At 40.3% G+C, this 21,512-nt stretch overlaps 1 protein-coding gene across 4 annotated transcripts in view; it reads left to right on the plus strand.

Annotated features, from left to right (window-relative positions):
- The window catches only part of LOC128237368 (homogentisate 1,2-dioxygenase-like), an 88,767-nt gene that overhangs the window by 34,548 nt on the left and 32,707 nt on the right, over nt 1–21,512 (plus strand). For all 4 annotated transcript variants that reach the window (XM_052952835.1, XM_052952834.1, XM_052952837.1 and 1 more), the window contains 3 exons: nt 2,458–2,563; nt 11,879–11,938; nt 12,279–12,370. In XM_052952835.1, the coding sequence (XP_052808795.1) occupies nt 2,458–2,563; nt 11,879–11,938; nt 12,279–12,370 (258 nt within the window). The remainder of the gene's footprint in view (nt 1–2,457; nt 2,564–11,878; nt 11,939–12,278; nt 12,371–21,512) is intronic.

Here is a 21,512-nt window from a genome sequence, read left to right on the forward strand (position 1 = left end):
TTGATGCTTGATAGGCATACCAATGAGAATGATTTGAACAGAACAATTTCAGGGGCGTAGCCAGTGTTACACACTTACGCACATGCGTAAAAAAATGGTCAAACATGGCATCAAAGTCGAGGGTTATGTTTTGACATCAGAATAAATCCTTAAAGGGAAGATCAGCTATAAAAAGCATTGTTTCTCTGTGGTAGATAGCTAACACAGCTTTAAAAATCAAAAAATTTCTGTGGGGAGCAGCCCCCCCCCCCCTTAACCTCCTACGGTTACAGGGATTCCCCATCCCATAGCCCCTCACATTTAGTACAGCCTGGCTACACCCTTGAATTTAATTAATTGCCAAAAAATGTCAAAATCCTGTCTACATTCTAGTATTTTGATTTTTTGTTTTCATTGAGTAAGACCCTTTTGAGCTATTTAGACACTGTAAATATCCGTAAAGCTATATGCATGTATACAATATTGATATCCCCAGCATGCACAATTAAGTTATGCATTATCTTTTACCATTGTTAATTTTAACATACAAGAAAATACTGTAATTTACACTTACCTGAAAAATGTGTAGTCAATGATGGTGAATAATAAGTGGCAGATTTCAAATCAAGGCATTTAAGGCTCACCAGGGGCTTAGCACCATCCAGATAATACAAACAGGCTAGCTCCGTGTCCTAATGCCAGGATCATTTATAGTAACTTTATCTTGTTGAAAAGTTTAATACTTGACTAGTCCAAATAAACAGCAACTTCAGAGTCTTGGACAAGTTTTGTTTTGGCGAGTCTTCATGTCCACATCCAACTTTTTCTCCTAGCCAAGAATGACATTTCAAGCACTAAGTTTATTTAGTTCAAATAATTGTACATTGAATGATTTTTTACCATTTTTGATATGGCACGTCACATAGTGAACACATCTATAATTTTCGACTTGATGTATATTGAGCTTCAAGATGACGCGCATCAGCTAGATAGGTCCAAAATGGCAATGCTATGTTGACAGAAGCTGATCAGAATTTAAGTGTTTAATGAAACACTTGTGTAATTATACACACTTGTGTGATTAAACAATGATATTGGCTCAAGATAAATTATGTGAAACTTTCGTGTTCCTATTTTGCAATGCAATGTTTAATATCGAAGTGTTGTTACAGTTGAAGAAAATATTCTACTATGGTATGAATCAGATCAACATGGCATAAAGGGAACCAAATTATGCACTAGTCAGTCAATTGTAGAACCACGCCCATCCCCCCCCCCCCCCCACCCCAAGATCTTGGGAATAGCCGCGACTTGGACTTTCAGTACAGCCAACACCAGCTAAATTCCATGCCATGCGGAGACGAACAGTTGGTAAAATCCCCACCAAAGTCCCTGCAAGGCCAATTACCCGCTGTATTCAAAACCAATCAATATTTGCAACAATTATTAACATCTACTAATGGCACGAAGCAAAACGACGTCATTGTTTTTTTGGATTTTTACTAAGTTTGTATTTCCGTATTTACTGCAACTTACTTTTAGCAGTTGGTGACCTTTCACCAGATGTATATCAGTCATTAATTGTATTGCGTTAAATTCAGCCAAATTGACCATAAGCTGATGATTTTATTTAATTAATTATTTTTAATTCTCCTTTTTAGCACTAACAATCCATTGTAAAACTCAAGTGTGATGCCTTAAATCCGATTTGACATCGGAAATTCCACGGACATGTGTTGATTCGTCCGCCATCTTGGATAAACCGGGTCATTTTGGGTCATGCCATTAACGCATCATATTTTGATGATTCTACTTAAAGAGTCTACAGTATGATATATATTTTAAAATATTTCGATAGTTCAAAGTATTGAATTAAATATGTTTAGTAACAATGTACTTCAGTATTCAGTTCGAAACATTGACGGATTTATTTTTATCGATACAGTAAAATGGCCGAGGAGTTCCGAATGCAGTTTTGTAGTTATGTAGTGGAACTATTTCCATGAAGTAGTCAATATTGGCGAAATGGTTTATCAATATAAATATTTGATTTCAGAACCAATGGTCAATAAATTATACATGACCCACTTCTCTCACTATTCCCCAAGATATTTTAGAAAAAAACTATGTAACAGCCACTTTAAATCAGCTGTGTATTCAAAACAATGATGCAAACTATTTACTGAGCGCACTGGCGTGCTTTGGCTTGTAGTTTGATCGGCTGATGTGCCTACTTAGGACGGGCCCTGAGGGGCACCGTCCAAAAATCATGACATGTGGAAATAACTGGCTATTGTGTTCAAACCAGAGGCTATCAGTCATATTCGGAAAAGAAAACAAGATTATTATTTTTACTGTAATTACAAATCTATAAATGAAGATAGCCAAGTATACATTTAAATAATTTACTATCGGGGCTATCATTTCATATCCAACCAAAATTGGCATTTGTTTACAGTTGATTTACTTTTATTCCAGTTGGTTATACAGGATTCGTCCATCTGCCGTGCACACTCCATTTGAGAAGACTGACCGAGGTAATATGACAGATGACTGGAACAAGGCACATCCTAACCCTAACCAGGCAAGTGCCCGCCCCCCCCCCCCCCCCCCCATATAATGCTGAGGCTGGTGGCCTTTACTGGGATGATGCTTAACCCAATACGATCCTTACCATTACCAGAGTCTACACTGGAAAAAGGCCCTCTAGCCTGAACAAGCTAAGTGGCCTATACTGGAACAACACCAGTCCTAAATCTAGCCAGGATTGGACTGTAACAAGGCTCCCTATGCCTAATGGAGCACAAGTCTAAGTGACCTTAACTTGAACATCACCAATCCTTAATCTAACCAGGTTTACACTGGAACATGGTTTCTTAGGCCTAACCAGCTATGTAGCCTACACTGGAACAACACCAGTCCTAAACATAACTAAGTCTGCACTGGAACATGGTTTCTTAGGCTTTACCAGATATGTGGCCTACACTGGAACAACACCAGTCCTAAACATAACCAGGTCTACACTGGAACATGGTTTCTTAGGCCTTACCAGCTATATGGCCTACACTGGAACAACACCAGTCCTAAACATAACCAGGTCTGCACTGGAACATGGTTTCTTAGGCATAACCAGCTATGTGGCCTACACTCAAACAACACCAGTTATAAATCTAACCAGGTCTACACTGGAACATTACATGGTTTCTTAGGCTGTGTGGTCTACACTGGAACAACACCAGTCCTTAATTTTTCATAAGGTCTACACTGGAACATGGCCCCTAGGCATAACAAGCTATGTGGCCTACTCTGGAACAACACCCATTCAAACCATAACAAGGTCTTAACTGGAACCACATCCCCTAGCCATAACCAGCTGAGTTATCTACACTGGCACATTGCCCATCCCAACTCTAACAAGGTCAACACTGAAACAACACCTTTCCCAACCCTTACAAGCCCTACACTGGAACCAGGTTCCTTAGCCCTAACAAGCTTAGTGGGCCACAGTGGAATAACACCCACCCCAATCTTAACCAGGGCCACTTGAACAACGCCCATCCAAACCCTTAAGTGGTCTACACTTGAACAACCCCCACCAAAACCCTAACCAGGTAAGTTGCTTACACTTGAACGACCCCCCCCCCCAACAAAAAAAAACAAAAAAAACCCCTAACCAGGTAAGTTACTTACATTTGAACAACCCCCACCCAATCTCTAACCAGGTCTTCAATGGAAAAATCCCTAAATACAACGGTTAGTTAGTGAACTACACTGGAACAAGCCCCCAACACCATGTATACTTAGTGGCCTACACTGGAATAATCCCCCAATACTACAGTTAGTTAGTGGCCTACACTGGAACAATCCCCCAATACTACAGTTAGTTAGTGGCCTACACTGGAATAATCCCCCAATACTACGGTTAGTTAGTGGCCTACACTGGAACAATCCCCCAATACTACGGTTAGTTAGTGGCCTACACTGGAACAATCCCCCAATACTACAGTTAGTTAGTGGCCTACACTGGAATAATCCCCCAATACTACGGTTAGTTAGTGGCCTACACTGGAACAATCCCCCAATACTACGGTTAGTTAGTGGCCTACACTGGAACAATCCCCCAATACTACGGTTAGTTAGTGGCCTACACTGGAATAATCCCCCAATACTACAGTTAGTTAGTGGCCTACACTCGAACAATCCCCCAATACTACGGTTAGTTAGTGGCCTACACTGGAATAATCCCCCAATACTACAGTTAGTAAGTGGCCTACACTGGAATAATCCCCCAATACTATGGTTAGTTAGTGGCCTACACTGGAATAATCCCCTAATACTATGGGTAGTTAGTGGCCTACACTGGAACAAGCCCCCAATACTATGGGTAGTTAGTGGCCTACACTGGAACAAGCCCCTAATACTACGGTTAGTAAGTGGCCTACACTCGAACAATCCCCCAATACTACGGTTAGTTAGTGGCCTACACTGGAACAATCCCCTAACACTATGGATAGTTAGTGAACTTCACTGGAACAATACTCAACACTGTGGTTAGTTTATGGCCTACACTGGAACAATCCTCCAATACTATGGTTAGTTAGTGGCCTACACTGGAACAAGCCCCTAACACTATGGATAGTTAGTCAACTTCACTGGAACAATACTCAACACTGTGGTTAGTTTGTGGCCTACGCTGGAACAATCCCCCAATACTATGGGTAGTTAGTGGCCTACACTGGAACAATCCCCCAATACTACGGTTAGTTAGTGGCCTACACTGGAACAATCCCCCAATACTACGGTTAGTTAGTGGCCTACACTGGAACAATCCCCCAATACTACGGTTAGTTAGTGGCCTACACTGGAACAATCCCCCAATACTACAGTTAGTTAGTGGCCTACACTCGAACAATCCCCCAATACTACGGTTAGTTAGTGGCCTACACTGGAATAATCCCCCAATACTACAGTTAGTAAGTGGCCTACACTGGAATAATCCCCCAATACTATGGTTAGTTAGTGGCCTACACTGGAATAATCCCCTAATACTATGGGTAGTTAGTGGCCTACACTGGAACAAGCCCCCAATACTATGGGTAGTTAGTGGCCTACACTGGAACAAGCCCCTAATACTACGGTTAGTAAGTGGCCTACACTCGAACAATCCCCCAATACTACGGTTAGTTAGTGGCCTACACTGGAACAATCCCCTAACACTATGGATAGTTAGTGAACTTCACTGGAACAATACTCAACACTGTGGTTAGTTTATGGCCTACACTGGAACAATCCTCCAATACTATGGTTAGTTAGTGGCCTACACTGGAACAAGCCCCTAACACTATGGATAGTTAGTCAACTTCACTGGAACAATACTCAACACTGTGGTTAGTTTGTGGCCTACGCTGGAACAATCCCCTAATACTATGGGTAGTTAGTGGCCTACACTGGAACAAGCCCCCAATACTACGGTTAGTTAGTGGCCTACACTGGAACAATCCCCCAATACTACGGTTAGTTAGTGGCCTACACTGGAACAATCCCCCAATACTACGGTTAGTTAGTGGCCTACACTGGAACAATCCCCCAATACTACAGTTAGTTAGTGGCCTACACTCGAACAATCCCCCAATACTACGGTTAGTTAGTGGCCTACACTGGAATAATCCCCCAATACTACAGTTAGTAAGTGGCCTACACTGGAATAATCCCCCAATACTATGGTTAGTTAGTGGCCTACACTGGAATAATCCCCTAATACTATGGGTAGTTAGTGGCCTACACTGGAACAAGCCCCCAATACTATGGGTAGTTAGTGGCCTACACTGGAACAAGCCCCTAATACTACGGTTAGTAAGTGGCCTACACTCGAACAATCCCCCAATACTACGGTTAGTTAGTGGCCTACACTGGAACAATCCCCTAACACTATGGATAGTTAGTGAACTTCACTGGAACAATACTCAACACTGTGGTTAGTTTATGGCCTACACTGGAACAATCCTCCAATACTATGGTTAGTTAGTGGCCTACACTGGAACAAGCCCCTAACACTATGGATAGTTAGTGAACTTCACTGGAACAATACTCAACACTGTGGTTAGTTTGTGGCCTACGCTGGAACAATCCCCTAATACTATGGGTAGTTAGTGGCCTACACTGGAACAAGCCCCTAATACTATGGGTAGTTAGTGGCCTACACTGGAACAAGCCCCTAATACTACAGATAGTAAGTGGCCTACACTCGAACAATCCCCCAATACTACGGTTAGTTAGTGGCCTACACTGGAACGAGCCCCTAATACTATGGTTAGTTAGTGGCCTACACTGGAACAAGCCCCTAACACCACGGATAGTTAGTGGCCTACTTTAGAAGAATCCCCTAACACTATGGATAGTTAGTGAACTTCACTGGAACAATACTCAACACTGTGGTTAGTTTATGGCCTTTACTGGAACAATCCTCCAATACTATGGTTAGTTAGTGGCCTACACTGGAACAAGCCCCTAACACTATGGATAGTTAGTGAACTTCACTGGAAGAATACTCAACACTGTGGTTAGTTTGTGGCCTACGCTGGAACAATCCCCTAATACTATGGGTAGTTAGTGGCCTACACTGGAACAAGCCCCTAATACTATGGGTAGTTAGTGGCCTACACTGGAACAAGCCCCTAATACTACAGATAGTAAGTGGCCTACACTCGAACAATCCCCCAATACTACGGTTAGTTAGTGGCCTACACTGGAACGAGCCCCTAATACTATGGTTAGTTAGTGGCCTACACTGGAACAATCCCCTAACACTATGGATAGTTAGTGAACTTCACTGGAACAATACTCAACACTGTGGTTAGTTTATGGCCTACACTGGAACAACCCTCCAATACTATGGTTAGTTAGTGGCCTACACTGGAACAAGCCCCTAACACTATGGATAGTTAGTGAACTTCACTGGAACAATACTCAACACTGTGGTTAGTTTGTGGCCTACGCTGGAACAATCCCCTAATACTATGGGTAGTTAGTGGCCTACACTGGAACAAGCCCCTAATACTATGGGTAGTTAGTGGCCTACACTGGAAGAAGCCCCTAATACTACAGATAGTAAGTGGCCTACACTCGAACAATCCCCCAATACTACGGTTAGTTAGTGGCCTACACTGGAACGAGCCCCTAATACTATGGTTAGTTAGTGGCCTACACTGGAACAAGCCACTAACACTACGGATAGTTAGTGGCCTACTTTAGAAGAATCCCCTAACACTATGGATAGTTAGTGAACTTCACTGGAACAATACTCAACACTGTGGTTAGTTTAAGGCCTACACTGGAACAATCCCCCAATACTATGGTTAGTTAGTGGCCTGCACTGGAACAATCCCCCAATACTATGGTTAGATAGTGGCCTACACTGAAACAATCCCTCAATACTATGGTTAGTTAGTGAACTTCACTGGAACAATCCCCCAATACTATGGTTAGTTAGTGGCCTACACTGGAACAATCCCCCAATACTATGGTTAGTTAGTGGCCTACACTGGAACAATCCCCCAATACTACGGTTAGTTAGTGGCCTACACTCGAACAATCCCCCAATACTACGATTAGTTAGTGGCCTACACTGGAAGAATCCCCTAACACTATGGATAGTTAGTGAACTTCACTGGAACAATACTCAACACTGTGGTTAGTTTATGGCCTACACTGGAACAATCCTCCAATACTATGGTTAGTAAGTGGCCTACACTCGAACAATCCCCCAATACTACGGTTAGTTAGTGGCCTACACTGGAAGAATCCCCTAACACTATGGATAGTTAGTGAACTTCACTGGAACAATACTCAACACTGTGGTTAGTTTATGGCCTACACTGGAACAATCCTCCAATACTATGGTTAGTTAGTGGCCTACACTGGAACAAGCCCCTAACACTATGGATAGTTAGTGAACTTCACTGGAACAATACTCAACACTGTGGTTAGTTTGTGGCCTACACTGGAACAATCCCCTAATACTATGGGTAGTTAGTGGCCTACACTGGAACAAGCCCCTAATACTACAGATAGTAAGTGGCCTACACTCGAACAATCCCCCAATACTACGGTTAGTTAGTGGCCGACACTGGAACAATCCCCCAATACTATGGTTAGTTAGTGGCCTACACTGGAACAAGCCCCTAACACTACGGATAGTTAGTGAACTTCACTGGAACAATACTCAACACTGTGGTTAGTTTACGGCCTACACTGGAACAATCCCCTAATACTATAGGTAGTAAGTGGCCTACACTGGAACAAGCCCCTAAATGGTTAGTAAGTGGCCTACACTCAAACAATCCCCCAATACTACGGTTAGTTAGTGGCCTACTTTAGAAGAATCCCCTAACACTATGGATAGTTAGTGAACTTCACTGGAACAATACTCAACACTGTGGTTAGTTTAAGGCCTACACTGGAACAATCCCCCAATACTATGGTTAGTTAGTGGCCTACACTGGAACAATCCCCCAATACTACGGTTAGTTAGTGGCCTACACTGAAACAATCCCCCAATACTATGGTTAGTTAGTGAACTTCACTGGAACAATCCCCCAATACTATGGTTAGTTAGTGGCCTACACTGGAACAATCCCCCAATACTACGGTTAGTTAGTGGCCTACACTGGAACAATCCCCCAATACTATGGTTAGTTAGTGGCCTACACTGGAACAATCCCCCAATACTATGGTTAGTTAGTGGCCTACACTGGAACAATCCCCCAATACTACGGTTAGTTAGTGGCCTACACTGGAACAATTCCCCAATACTATGGTTAGTTAGTGGCCTATACTGGAACAATTCCCCAATACTATGGTTAGTTAGTGGCCTACACTGGAACAATCCACCAATACTATGGTTAGTTAGTGGCCTACACTGGAACAATCCACCAATACTATGGTTAGTTAGTGGCCTACACTGGAACAATCCCCCTAATACTAAGGTTAGTTAGTGGCCTACACTGGAACAATCCCCCAATACTATGGTTAGTTAGTGGCCTACACTGGAACAATCCCCCAATACTACGGTTAGTTAGTGGCCTACACTGGAACAATCCCCCAATACTACGGTTAGATAGTGGCCTACACTGGAACAATCCCCCAATACTACGGTTAGTTAGTGGCCTACACTGGAACAATCCCCCAATATTATGGTTAGTTAGTGGCCTACACTGGAACAATCCCCCAATACTACGGTTAGTTAGTGAACTTCACTGGAACAATCCCCCAATACTATGGTTAGTTAGTGAACTTCACTGGAACAATCCCCCAATACTACGGTTAGTTAGTGGCCTACACTGGAACAATCCCCCAATACTACGGTTAGTTAGTGGCCCGCACTGGAACAATCCCCCAATACTACGGTTAGTTAGTGGCCCGCACTGGAACAATCCCCCAATACTACGGTTAGTTAGTGGCCCGCACTGGAACAATCCCCCAATTCTACGGTTAGTTAGTGGCCCGCACTGGAACAATCCCCCAATACTACGGTTAGATAGTGGCCCGCACTGGAACAATCCCCCAATACTATGGTTAGTTAGTGGCCTGCACTGGAACAATGCCCCAATACTATGGTTAGTTAGTGGCCTGCACTGGAACAATGCCCCAATACTATGGTTAGTTAGTGGCCTGCACTGGAACAATCCCCCAATACTATGGTTAGTTAGTGGCCTGCACTGGAACAATCCCCCAATACTATGGTTAGTTAGTGGCCTGCACTGGAACAATCCCCCAATACTATGGTTAGTTAGTGGCCTGCACTGGAACAATCCCCCAATACTATGGTTAGTTAGTGGCTTGCACTGGAACAATCCCCCAATACTATGGTTAGTTAGTGGCCTGCACTGGAACAATCCCTCAATACTATGGTTAGTTAGTGGCCTGCACTGGAACAATCCCCCAATACTATGGTTAGTTAGTGGCCTGCACTGGAACAATCCCCCAATACTACGGTTAGTTAGTGGCCTACACTGGAACAATCCCCCAATACTACGGTTAGTTAGTGGCCTACACTGGAACAATCCCCAAATACTACGGTTAGTTAGTGGCCTACACTGGAACAATCCCCCAATACTATGGTTAGTTAGTGGCCTACACTGGAACAATCCCCCAATACTACGGTTAGTTAGTGGCCTACACTGGAACAATCCCCCAATACTACGGTTAGTTAGTGGCCCACACTGGAACAATCCCCCAATACTATGGTTAGATAGTGGCCTACACTGGAACAATCCCCCAATACTATGGTTAGATAGTGGCCTACACTGGAACAATCCCCCAATACTATGGTTAGTTAGTGGCCTACACTGGAACAATCCCCCAATACTATGGTTAGATAGTGGCCCACACTGGAACAATCCCCCAATACTACGGTTAGTTAGTGGCCTACACTGGAACAATCCCCCAATACTATGGTTAGATAGTGGCCTACACTGGAACAATCCCCCAATACTATGGTTAGTTAGTGGCCTAAACTGTAACAATCCTTTCAGCCTTGGGTTGAAGGATGTCTTGCCTTGTTTTCAGTGGAAAAGTCCCCAAACTGTCACTAGTTATTTTTAACTATCAGTGATAGTTATCATATGATTGTATGCTTTGGATCATGCGCATGATGTCACTGGTCATGGTTCAGAATGTCTAAATGTCGACTGTGAATTACAGCTTAAAATAAGTACATGTTGCTTCAAGGGTCAGACTTACACCACTTCTGTTTTTAGTTCTACTGGCCAAAGGCCAGAAGAGCTTATGTGATGGTAATGTGTACGTAGTATGTGCGTTCGTGCGTCCCTGCGACTGTAAACAATTGCTTGTGAACATGATACAGTCTTGTCCGTGCGTCTGTAAACAATTGCTTGTGAACACGATACAGTCTTCATTTTTTATTGTATCTCGATGAAACTTGTACAGTACCATTAGAGCTCGGTTCCTTTCGAAAACCAGCCAGATCTGCCCATGCATGCCTGGATTATGGGTCTTGAAAGTATTAAAAAGTTATATTTTAAGCCAAGTCTATTTTGAGCCAAGTCCACATGAGCAAAGTCTATTTTTAGCCAAGTTTACATGTAAAGTCACAATTGCTTGTGAAGGTTTGTTCAAATTAAGCCCCTGGGGTCATTACTCCTGGCACTGCCCTGGGTGTCACAATTTTCCTAGAGACTTATTTAAAAAAAAATCAAAATCTTCTTGTTTCAAACCACAAGCCCCCATATCTTTGATATTTGTTGTGGAGCATCATATGATGCAATTAAAAACATTTGAAATAATGCCCCTTGGGCAAAAGCTGGCCCAACCCCTTTTGACTTACTTATTAAGTTTTAAAGCTACAGTAATGAAATTTTGACCATGTGAACAGTTTTGCAAACAAGTATTAATGTTGTCCTCGGATCTCCTTGACTTTGACCTTTGGCCGACTTTTTATTTTTAAAGCTACAGAAATGAAATTTTGATGAGTACAGTTTTGAAAGCAAATATTTTTTACCCTCAGATTACCTTTACTTGGCACATATTAAAATAGTTCATGCAACTAATCTGCTTACAACACTTCCTGTCCTCAGATGTTGAACGTGCAGCATGTTCAGCTAACCCAAACACTAAAAGTGAACTATATATTTGTTGCCTATTACTCAAACGTACATGCTCTGGATTGAAAATGACCACAAGAGCCATGTCAGTAGAGCATAGGCCCTTTAGGCCTCTTGTTTTTATAAGTGAATACGGATTATAAATTTGACTGGAAAATAAATACCATTTGAAGTATTTTTATTACCCTACAGCAACACAGCTGCTCTAAACTTCTTACACTTACAAATGTACCATACATTGTTCTGGGTTTAATAATGTTTCTGTTTGATTCTTGTAGATGAGGTGGCTGCCTTTTGACATTCCAAACAAGAAGAATAAGAAACAAGACTTTGTACAGGTACATGTAATTAAAAAATACACGTTGGTTTTAATAGCCTAATATAGACAACAAAGGTCACAGAATGAATGTTCTGTGTAGACTATGTGTAATTTGTTTGATTATAACACACCTGCGTCCATCACTAGCATGTTAGTTAGCCTCTTGTGGAAAGTTTGTAATCCTCTCAACAATGTACTTGATGCTGAATAAAGTTGGGTTGGGGGGCATTTACTATGTCAATATTATATGTGTTATGTAAATAAACTACAAATGATATTGGTTAACATGCTATGTATTCAGTATTCCAACATTCTGATGATACAATGAGTGTTCACTTTGTGTGTTCCCTGTATGTCAGGGCTTGTCCACGGTGTGTGGGGCAGGAGACCCAATGTCCAGACATGGAGCTGCTATCTACATCTACACCTGCAACTCGCCTATGGGAGACAGGTACATAATACCCTCTATAGACCATTACATTTGTACTATTTTATTTAGTATCTCTCTTTCTTTTCCATAATAGATATAATTAAGTGCATTTAATTGTGATCGTCATTGTTTTGGTTATTTTGACCATTATTTAATGGTGTTAACCATATGATTTAATAATCATGTCAGAGATCTATTTAAATAATGCCAACATAATTAGTTGTTTCTGAAGTAGTTTTCATACTTGTAAATATGTATTGTGCTATTGTTAGCCTGTGTAAGCTATGAGCTGATAATAAAGTCTTGTTCATGAAGTCCAAAATTTATGCTCTTCCAGTACTTTAATTTCTTGCAGCCTGTAAGTCTCCTCTCCCTGTCCAGCACTTAAACTTCTTGCAGCCTGTAGGACTTCCTCTCCCTGTCCAGCACTTAAACTTCTTGCAGCCTGTAAGACCTCCTCTCCCTGTCCAGCACTTAAACTTCTTACGGCCTGTAGGACTTCATCTTTCTGTAAAACACTTATATCTTTTTGTAGCCTGTAAGACTTTTTCTCCCACCTCAGATAAGTAGGTCCATTAATTTAACCATGCTAGAAATTCTTTTCTCCCACCTCAGATAAGTAGATCCAATAATTTAACCATGCTAGATATTCAACCATGCTAGATATTCTTATCTTGCCCACGGGCGAAGATAAAATGCCCGTATGGAACTCCTTTTTATACGCCCATCTTACGATGGCCGTATTATGGGAACACCCATAGCGGGCGGGCGGCGGGCGGGCGGGCGTCTCCACAATGTTGTCCGCTCTCTAACTTGAACATTTCTCATCCAATTTCCACCAAACTTCATGAAAGTGTTTGTTGGTGAAATATCTAGGTCAAGTTCGATAACCAGCCAAATCGCTCTAGGCACTCCAGAGTTATGGCCCCCTGAATTTGTCAAAATTGGGCGGGCGGGGGGGCGGGCGGCTCCACAATGTTGTCCGCTCTCTAACTTGAACATTTCTCATCCAATTTCCACCAAACTTCATGAAAGTGTTTGTTGGTGAAATATCTAGGTCAAGTTCGATAACCAGCCAAATCGCTTAAGGCACTCCAGAGTTATGGCCCCCTGAATTTGTCAAAATTGGCCATTTTAGCTTTGTCCGCTCTCTAACTTGATCATTTCTCATCCAATTTCCACCAAACGTCATGAAAGTGTTTGTTGGTGAAATATCTCGGTCAAGTTCAATAACCAGCTAAATCGCTTTAGGCACTCCAGAGTTATGGCCCCCTGAATTTGTCTAAATTGTCCATTTTAGCTTTGTCCGCTCTCTAACTTGAACATTTCTCATCCAATTTCCACCAAACTTGCTACTATTAATGTTTGTTGGTATATATTCTTGGCAAAGTTCTATAACCAGCCTTCTTTTTAATGGTCACCACATGATTGTAACTACCTAGCTTGTTAAAGACTGTCGTCATTAGCATCAAGGAAATCTTGTCTTATGGTAATATTTAGAATGCTAATTAATTATTTCTCGCATCAAATGTCACCATAAAACAGTTTTCACGCACCATTCAAGAAATAATGCTTCATTCTCCTTAGAACTATTTAAAAAGACCGATTTGACTATTAACATTAACTGGATCACTACGGGCATATCCATGACAACCACGTGCTATCGCATATCCATACGCAATTATTTTCACTAAGCACAAAAGAGTTCCGGCAAAAAATATATTTATGCCCCCTTTTGAAAAAAGTGGGGTATATTGTTTTGCACATGTCGGTCGGTCTGTCTGTCTGTCTGTCTGTCTGTCTGTCGGTCGGTCGGAATACCAAATGGTTTCCGATCAATAACTTGAGAACGCTTTGACCGAGGGACCTCATACTTGGTATGTGTATTGGTCATCACCAGCAGATGAACCCTATTGATTTGAGGTCAGTGGGTCAAAGGTCAAGGTCAGTGTGACCTTTACATGAAAAACGGTTTCCGATCAATAACTTGAGAACGCTTTGACCCAGGAACCTCATACTTGGTATGTGTATTGGTCATCACCAGCAGATGAACCCTATTGATTTTGAGGTCAGTGGGTCAAAGGTCAAGGTCAGTGTGACCTTTACATGAAAAACGGTTTCCGATCAATAACTTGAGAACGCTTTGACCCAGGAACCTCATACTTGGTAGGTGTATTGGTCATCACCAGCAGATGAACCCTATTGATTTTGAGGTCAGTGGGTCAAAGGTCAAGGTCAGTGTGACCTTAACATGAAAAACGGTTTCCGATCAATAACTTGAGAACGCTTTGACCCAGGGACCTCATACTAGGTAGGCTTATTGGTCATGACCAGCAGATGAACCCTATTGATTTTGAGGTCAGTGGGTCAAAGGTCAAGGTCAGTGTGACTGTAAGCTGAAAAAAGGTTTTCTGATTGTCCATATTTTATTTTCTTATATAGTAGACAGTAGAAATTTATATGTCACTAAATGCATGAGTTGAAGTATCAGTTTTCAGTGAACATCTAGTTTAATTATGCCCCCCTTCGAAGCAGAGGGGTTATATAATTGCTTTGCACATGTCGGTCGGTCTGTTAGAAGACCAAAGCTTGTCCGAGTGATAACTCAACAATTCCCGGACCTATGGTCATCAAACTTGACATGAAGATTAGGTATGACCAGTAGATGACCTGCCTCATATGCATCCAATGACAAATCAGCTGTCATTTCAGTCCATGCATATTTCATTCAATTGTCCAAATATTTCTGGCAACTTGGCGCTCAGGGGGCATAATGTTTGACAAACATCTCTTGTTATACTTAATTTTGTTTAACTGAGGTGGGAGAAAAAGCATCTACCATAGCCGCTCGTGTCAGATAGGTTCATCCCGAACCTCGCGCAGGGTGTTTTGCGGAAACACTCGGGTCTGAATGAACCCATCTTACACTCTTGGCCATGGAAGATACTTATAATCTTGCCCATGGGTGAAGATAAAAAGTTTGTGGCCAAGTGGTATAATGTTTTTAAATCAACAACAATTTTAATAAAATGCATATCATTTTAAATATACATTCCAATCAAAAGGAAAACATCAAACAATGTATAAAGATATAAACATTTCCGAAATAAATTTATTTTAAAGAAATGTAGAATAGTCGGTACGGAGCGCTTTGGTGTCTAAACATAACGCAAAACAAGAGCACTCACTTTAAATGTAATTAAACGAGAACTTGGCTCCAAATTATATCAACGTGTTGAATGTATATTTTATGATGTCATATCAGTATTCATCAGAAATATTGATGTCATTACTCGACATTGGAATTTTTAACGACATTATCCATACACATAGGTAGTGAGTGCGCTCAGCCATAATAAATGGATATGACATTAAGGACAGAACAAAGTTGTGCAGAAGTCTTGTGTTTAAATGGCATAAGCGTTTCAGAGATGTTTAAATCAGCGTGGATGATTCTCCAAGAGCGGGCCGGCCATCTAGGTCTAAATGCGACATAGCATGGGTCCGAGATATTGTGCAAACTGATCCCAGAAAAACTGTTCAGGAAATGTGTAATATGTACAAATGTTGTGTAACGGACCATAATACAGGACCTAGGTATGTGGAAAGTATGTGCACGATTGGTTGCCCGGCTACTTAACAATGAGCAGAAAGAAAAAAGAATTAGTATTTCAAGTGCCTTTTTGGACCGTTTCAATGCCAGGGTGATGCTTTCCTGAAACGTATAGTGACAATGGATGAGACCTGGCTTTATTTATATGAGCCTGAATCCAAACAGCAATCCATGGTATGGAAACACCTGACCTCACCACAACCAAAGAAGGCAAAAGTCTGCAAGACTGCTAAGAAATTAATGTATATTTTCTTCATTGATTCTGAAGGTATGATCCTACAGCACCTAGTACCAGAAGGAAAAACTGTCAATGCCCCATATTATCAGAAGGTTTTTAAAGATTTTATTTTTTTAAACCAATTTATATCAAATTAAATGAATTAAGTAAAAAAAAGTTTCGAACAACATTACACAATTAATTATTTAACAAGGGTCATTTCCGCCACAAAAAAAACGTTTCCTATGGTTTCACATTAATTTGTTTATTTTCAGGTAATACGCACGGACTTCTTAAATGCCTGAAGCTGCCTCATGAGAATATCGATGATATCTTATATCACCAGGACAACGCACCTTCACACAAAGCAGCTGATACACTGATGTCTATCGATTTCCTTAGCTTTGAGCATGCGCCCTATAGTCCCGATTGCGCCCCAATGGACTTTGCTGTTTTTCCATGCCTTAAAGGGGATTTACGTGGACACTGATATGCAGGAGCTTGCCCTGTTGGTACGATCTACAGTTGCTACTTATGACAAGTCATGGTACCGTGACATTTACAAGAAATGGGTAGATTGTCACAACAAGTGCATGAACTGCAAGGGAGAATATTTTGAAAAAATGTGACGTGACGTTAAATGTTGGCGTTTTTTATGTCAAAGAGCTCCGTGGCTGTAATAGGGTATTCTGTAAAGCCGCTGTAAAACTGTTTATGTTCTATGTATTTTGACACATGTTCGTGTCTCCAGTGCAGAATTAAATGTATTTTTTACTGTATTTTTTATTTTCTCTAAACATACTAATTATATTTAAATATTGTCCATGAACTTTATGAACAGCCTTCGTACAGATCAAAATGATAACAATGAGCTTGTGACCTGGAAATAAAAGCATATTGGTTAAAATGAAAAGATATTGGAACAAGTATTTACAAAAGCTATTCGTAATCATATTGATGCATACAATTATAAAAAGTAAGTTGGTTTAGAGCATTGAAAACAGTGATAACATCAACAAGTTTTCCCGGCTGTACGGGCAATCCACACGAGCACAGTTCCGCTAGATGACATACCTCTGAAATGGTTAGTATTACTTAAAGGATAATCATAAACATTGAAAAAACAAAATTGTAAGTAGCATTATATTCATGGGAATAACAGTATGGTACATTGATGTGTAGTGTAGTAAAAAAAGTTATTATTAATCTAGCTTGATAGGAAAAATCTTTGGAAAATATTGCTTAGAGGAGGTAATTTATCATGTAATTTGGACTAATTTACTACTAGATTTTGCTGATAATGATGTGTTCGACAGATGTATACATGAATACATATACATAAATATGAAACAATCATAAATAGGTATTAGCCCATATCATTTAATTTGATTATTTCTTATTTTTATTCAAATTGTCTGCTAAAAACTTTTCTGGTATTTGAATGCCATATCTTGTCTGCTGGGTGTAGGCTATCCCAATGAAAACAAAACTCATTTTCGATTAAGACAAAGGATAAACATTTTATAATTCACAATTTCTACAAAAAATTTTTTTAAAGCAATAAGGTATTATTTGAACATTGAGCATTTACAAGAGGGACCTTTTCAGGTGCACATCAGCCTTCTAAATTCCAGGTAGTTTTGAGAGCAGCTTATTTCCTTTGGAAGGCTGTACCTGACAGGCCTCAAAGCAGAAAGAGTTCTTGCCATATTTAGTTCTTCTTACAGATGGAACATCTCTACACAGTTTTCATATCTGAGATAAAAATTACATGTCTTAAAAGCTACAAGGTTGTGAACATATTCTGGTGAGATTCTGGTCAGACATTTTTAAGTTTCAATAGAGATCTTACCCTGCTCAGATGTAATGTTGGCAATTGAACACTATGAAGAAGATTTTCGTAAGTTGAGTTGTAATCAATTTTTAAAGCTCTGGATTGCATCTTTTCCAATTTTAGCTCACCAGAGCACAAAGAGCTCAAGGTGAGCCATTGTGATCGGTCTTTGTCCGGCGTCTGTCCTGGCCAAATTCAATCAAACTCACAGGAAGCTTCCTTGGGTGACCCTCTACAAAAATACAACAAGGGGTCATGATTGATCAACAACAACAAAATGGCCGACTTCCTGTTTTGCTCTAAAAAACATCTCCTCTTAAACTACCAGACCAAATTCAATGAAACATTACAGGAAGCTTCCTTGGGTGACCCTCTACAAAAATACAACAAGGGGTCACAATTGATTAACAACAACAACAACAGCAACAACAACAACATGGCCGACTTCCTGTTTTGCTTTAAAAAAACATTTCCTCTGAAACTACCACTCCAAATTCAATGCAACTTTACAGGAAGTTTCCTTGGGTGACCTACAAAAAGACAACAAGGGGTCACGATTGATCAGCAACAACAACAACAGCAACAACAACAAAATGGCTGAATTCCTGTTTTGCTTTAATAAAACATCTCCTCTAAAACTACCAGTCCAAATTCAATGAAACTTTACAGGAAGTTTCCTTAGGTGACCCTCTACAAAAATACAACAAGGGGTCACGATTGATCAACAACAACATCAACAAAATGGCCAACTTCCTGTTTTGCTTTAAAAAACATCTCCTCTAAAACTACCAGTTTAAAATCAATGAAACTTTACAGGAAGCTTCCTTAGGTAACCTTCTACAAAAATACAACAAGGGGTCACATTGATCAACAACAACAACCATCTGGCCAACTTCCTGTTTTGCTTTAGTTGTGGCCCTTTGCTTAGGTGAGCGTTTTAGGGCCATCATGGCCCTCTTGTTCTGTGTTGGGCTTGCTACAAAAATGCCAAACAATTTGACAGTAGTTGTAATTGGATCTGATTAGAGATTTAAAGATAATAAGCTTAGTATTTTGTGTCAAAAATTTGCTTTGTTTTTGAAGGATATCCAATTGCTTAGTTGCTTTTTTGCATATTTAAGAAATCAGGGCACAAAATTTAATAAACTATCTACCTCAATGCCTAAAAGTTTCACTTGCTCTTCACAAACAATAGTGTGATTAAGTATATTGAATTCCTTTATTTCTTTAAAAGACTTTGAGCCAACTGAAAAGGCTTGAAATTTGTCAGGATTAGCCTGCATTTGACTGGAACTCCAGTGGAAGTAAACCAGTTTATCAAAATGTTACTTTTTTCTTCAAGAGTGGTCTTAATAACATCAGGATTTTTACCACACATGGAGAGAATATGGTCATCTGCATAATCATACAAAGCTGCATTATTGATAAAATAGAAGATGTCATTGAGGAAGATGTTGAATACTATAGACTCTAATAATGATCCATGTGGCATGCCTTTCAGGATGGAGTCCCACTCACTGGCAATTTGACCAAGTTTGACATGTTGCTTTCTGTTTGTTAGATAGCTGTGCATAAGTTTACATGCTGGGGCTGAGACCATATGCATTAAGCTTGTCTAAGATGAGATCAAGGGGCAGGAAGTTGAATGCTTCTGTGAGGTCCATTAGAACTGCACCTTCATATTGGTTCTCATCAAGGGCTTATTTTCCAGTCTTTCACTAGCAGGGGTAGTTTAAAATCCGAATGTTGTTCTGAAAATGGCCAGGAAAGGATGAAAAATGTTATAAAAATGACTAATCAGTTGCTCACTTATGACCTGTTCATATAATTTGGACATTGAGGGTAAAAACTGAATGGTCTATAGTTCTTTTCAATAAAGGTGTCCCCTTTCTTGAAAATAGGGGACCAGTAGCTTGTGCTAGCTTTTGGGAATGATCCTTGGCTTATGATTTCATTGGCCATTGTTTCTGATGGGAGCTTTTAAAATATCTTTGCTAGCAATGATGATTTTGGGAGTAATCAAATCTATACCAGTTATCGGTGACAGGGATAAAATGAAAGTAAGGTGTCATTTGGCAATTTTCCTGTTTTTTTATCAAGGTATACTATGGTATTTATCTTTAAGCTGAGTTCCAGATATTCCAATATTTTCTGCTATATCGATGTAAAATGAGTTCATTTTAGTTGTCACCAGCTTTTGATCAGAAACAATTTTTAATGTTGTCTTTGAGTATTATTGGGTTATCTGATTTATTTGTGGGTTTCTGTGAGAGAAAAGGTTTGATTGTTGGCCAGTCTCAAGTTTATAGATTTGGGTCCTCCACTACACCGTTCTTGGAAATAAACAGCTATATATTCTCTTTTGACTTTTGGTTTTATTATTTCTGAACTTAGGCCACACCAAATTGATATTTCGTTCCGCGGATTTACCGCTCCTATTTATAATTTTTTTATTTTTTTTTTGTGCACCCACTCCTCCATTTTGATCGCCAAGCAGATTTTTTTCAGGTAATAATTTATTAAAAGGCTAAAAATAATCAAGTATAATTTTTCTACGCTAGTTTTCTTGTTTTTGTAAAGGGAAGTTTCCGATGCGTAGTGTTTTATACTGTATATCGATCGGTTTAAGCATGGGTTTCAATAAATTCAATCAAAATGGTGGCTTCCGGTAGAAACAATGTGGCTCATAGTTTGGAAATTAAATTGTATTTTTGACAATAAATATGTTTTGAGCATGCTTGAAGTCATTGTTGATCGTCTCATGCACTAAAGGATCATTAATTAAAGCAATCACTATGCAATAAAGCATGTGTATCTGAGACTGTTAGCGATTATATTGCGTAATTAGTGACTCGATTTGAATGGAAAGAGGAGTGATCAACTTAGTACTATTTTATTCAAGTCATAATACAAGGGACCAACATTTTACCTCGTTACGACGATGCTGAAGATGACAGGTCATATTAACATATTAACATATTAGTCATTGTTTGGTCCAAATTGATGTATCAAGCTCATGTTTGATCAAATTCTGACAAAAACAACAGTTTTGAACAAATATCTTTTCACAAATAGCCATATAAGCAATGGATATACCTCAACATAAGTAAGCCTAAGTTTATCATCTTATATTTTGTTTTTATTTGCAGCATAATCCGGGATTGTAATCATACTAATGCTTCTTAATTGAAAACACTGCCCCGCCCACCCCTCGCCCTCATTCCAGGGGTATACCGGGGACAGCGGAGGCAACGGGTTGTGTTTTTACCTTTCAGGTGGCCCCGCAGTGCCTAGTGAATGTGGTTTTGTCTTCATATTGAAAATAGTCGGGAATGGGCCTCGCATAGGTATCCGGGGTTGCGGGGCCATTTGGCGGGGATTTTACCAGCAGTGTGTCCCTGCAGGTCGGGTATTTTACCCGGGTTTTGAGAGACCGGAAGTCAAAGTCCCCGCTATTCCCGACTAAGTGGGGGGGGGGGCATATTCAATTGGCTGGTGC

This window comes from Mya arenaria, chromosome 6 (genome assembly GCF_026914265.1).
Source record: "Mya arenaria isolate MELC-2E11 chromosome 6, ASM2691426v1".
Classification (NCBI taxonomy): domain Eukaryota; kingdom Metazoa; phylum Mollusca; class Bivalvia; order Myida; family Myidae; genus Mya; species Mya arenaria.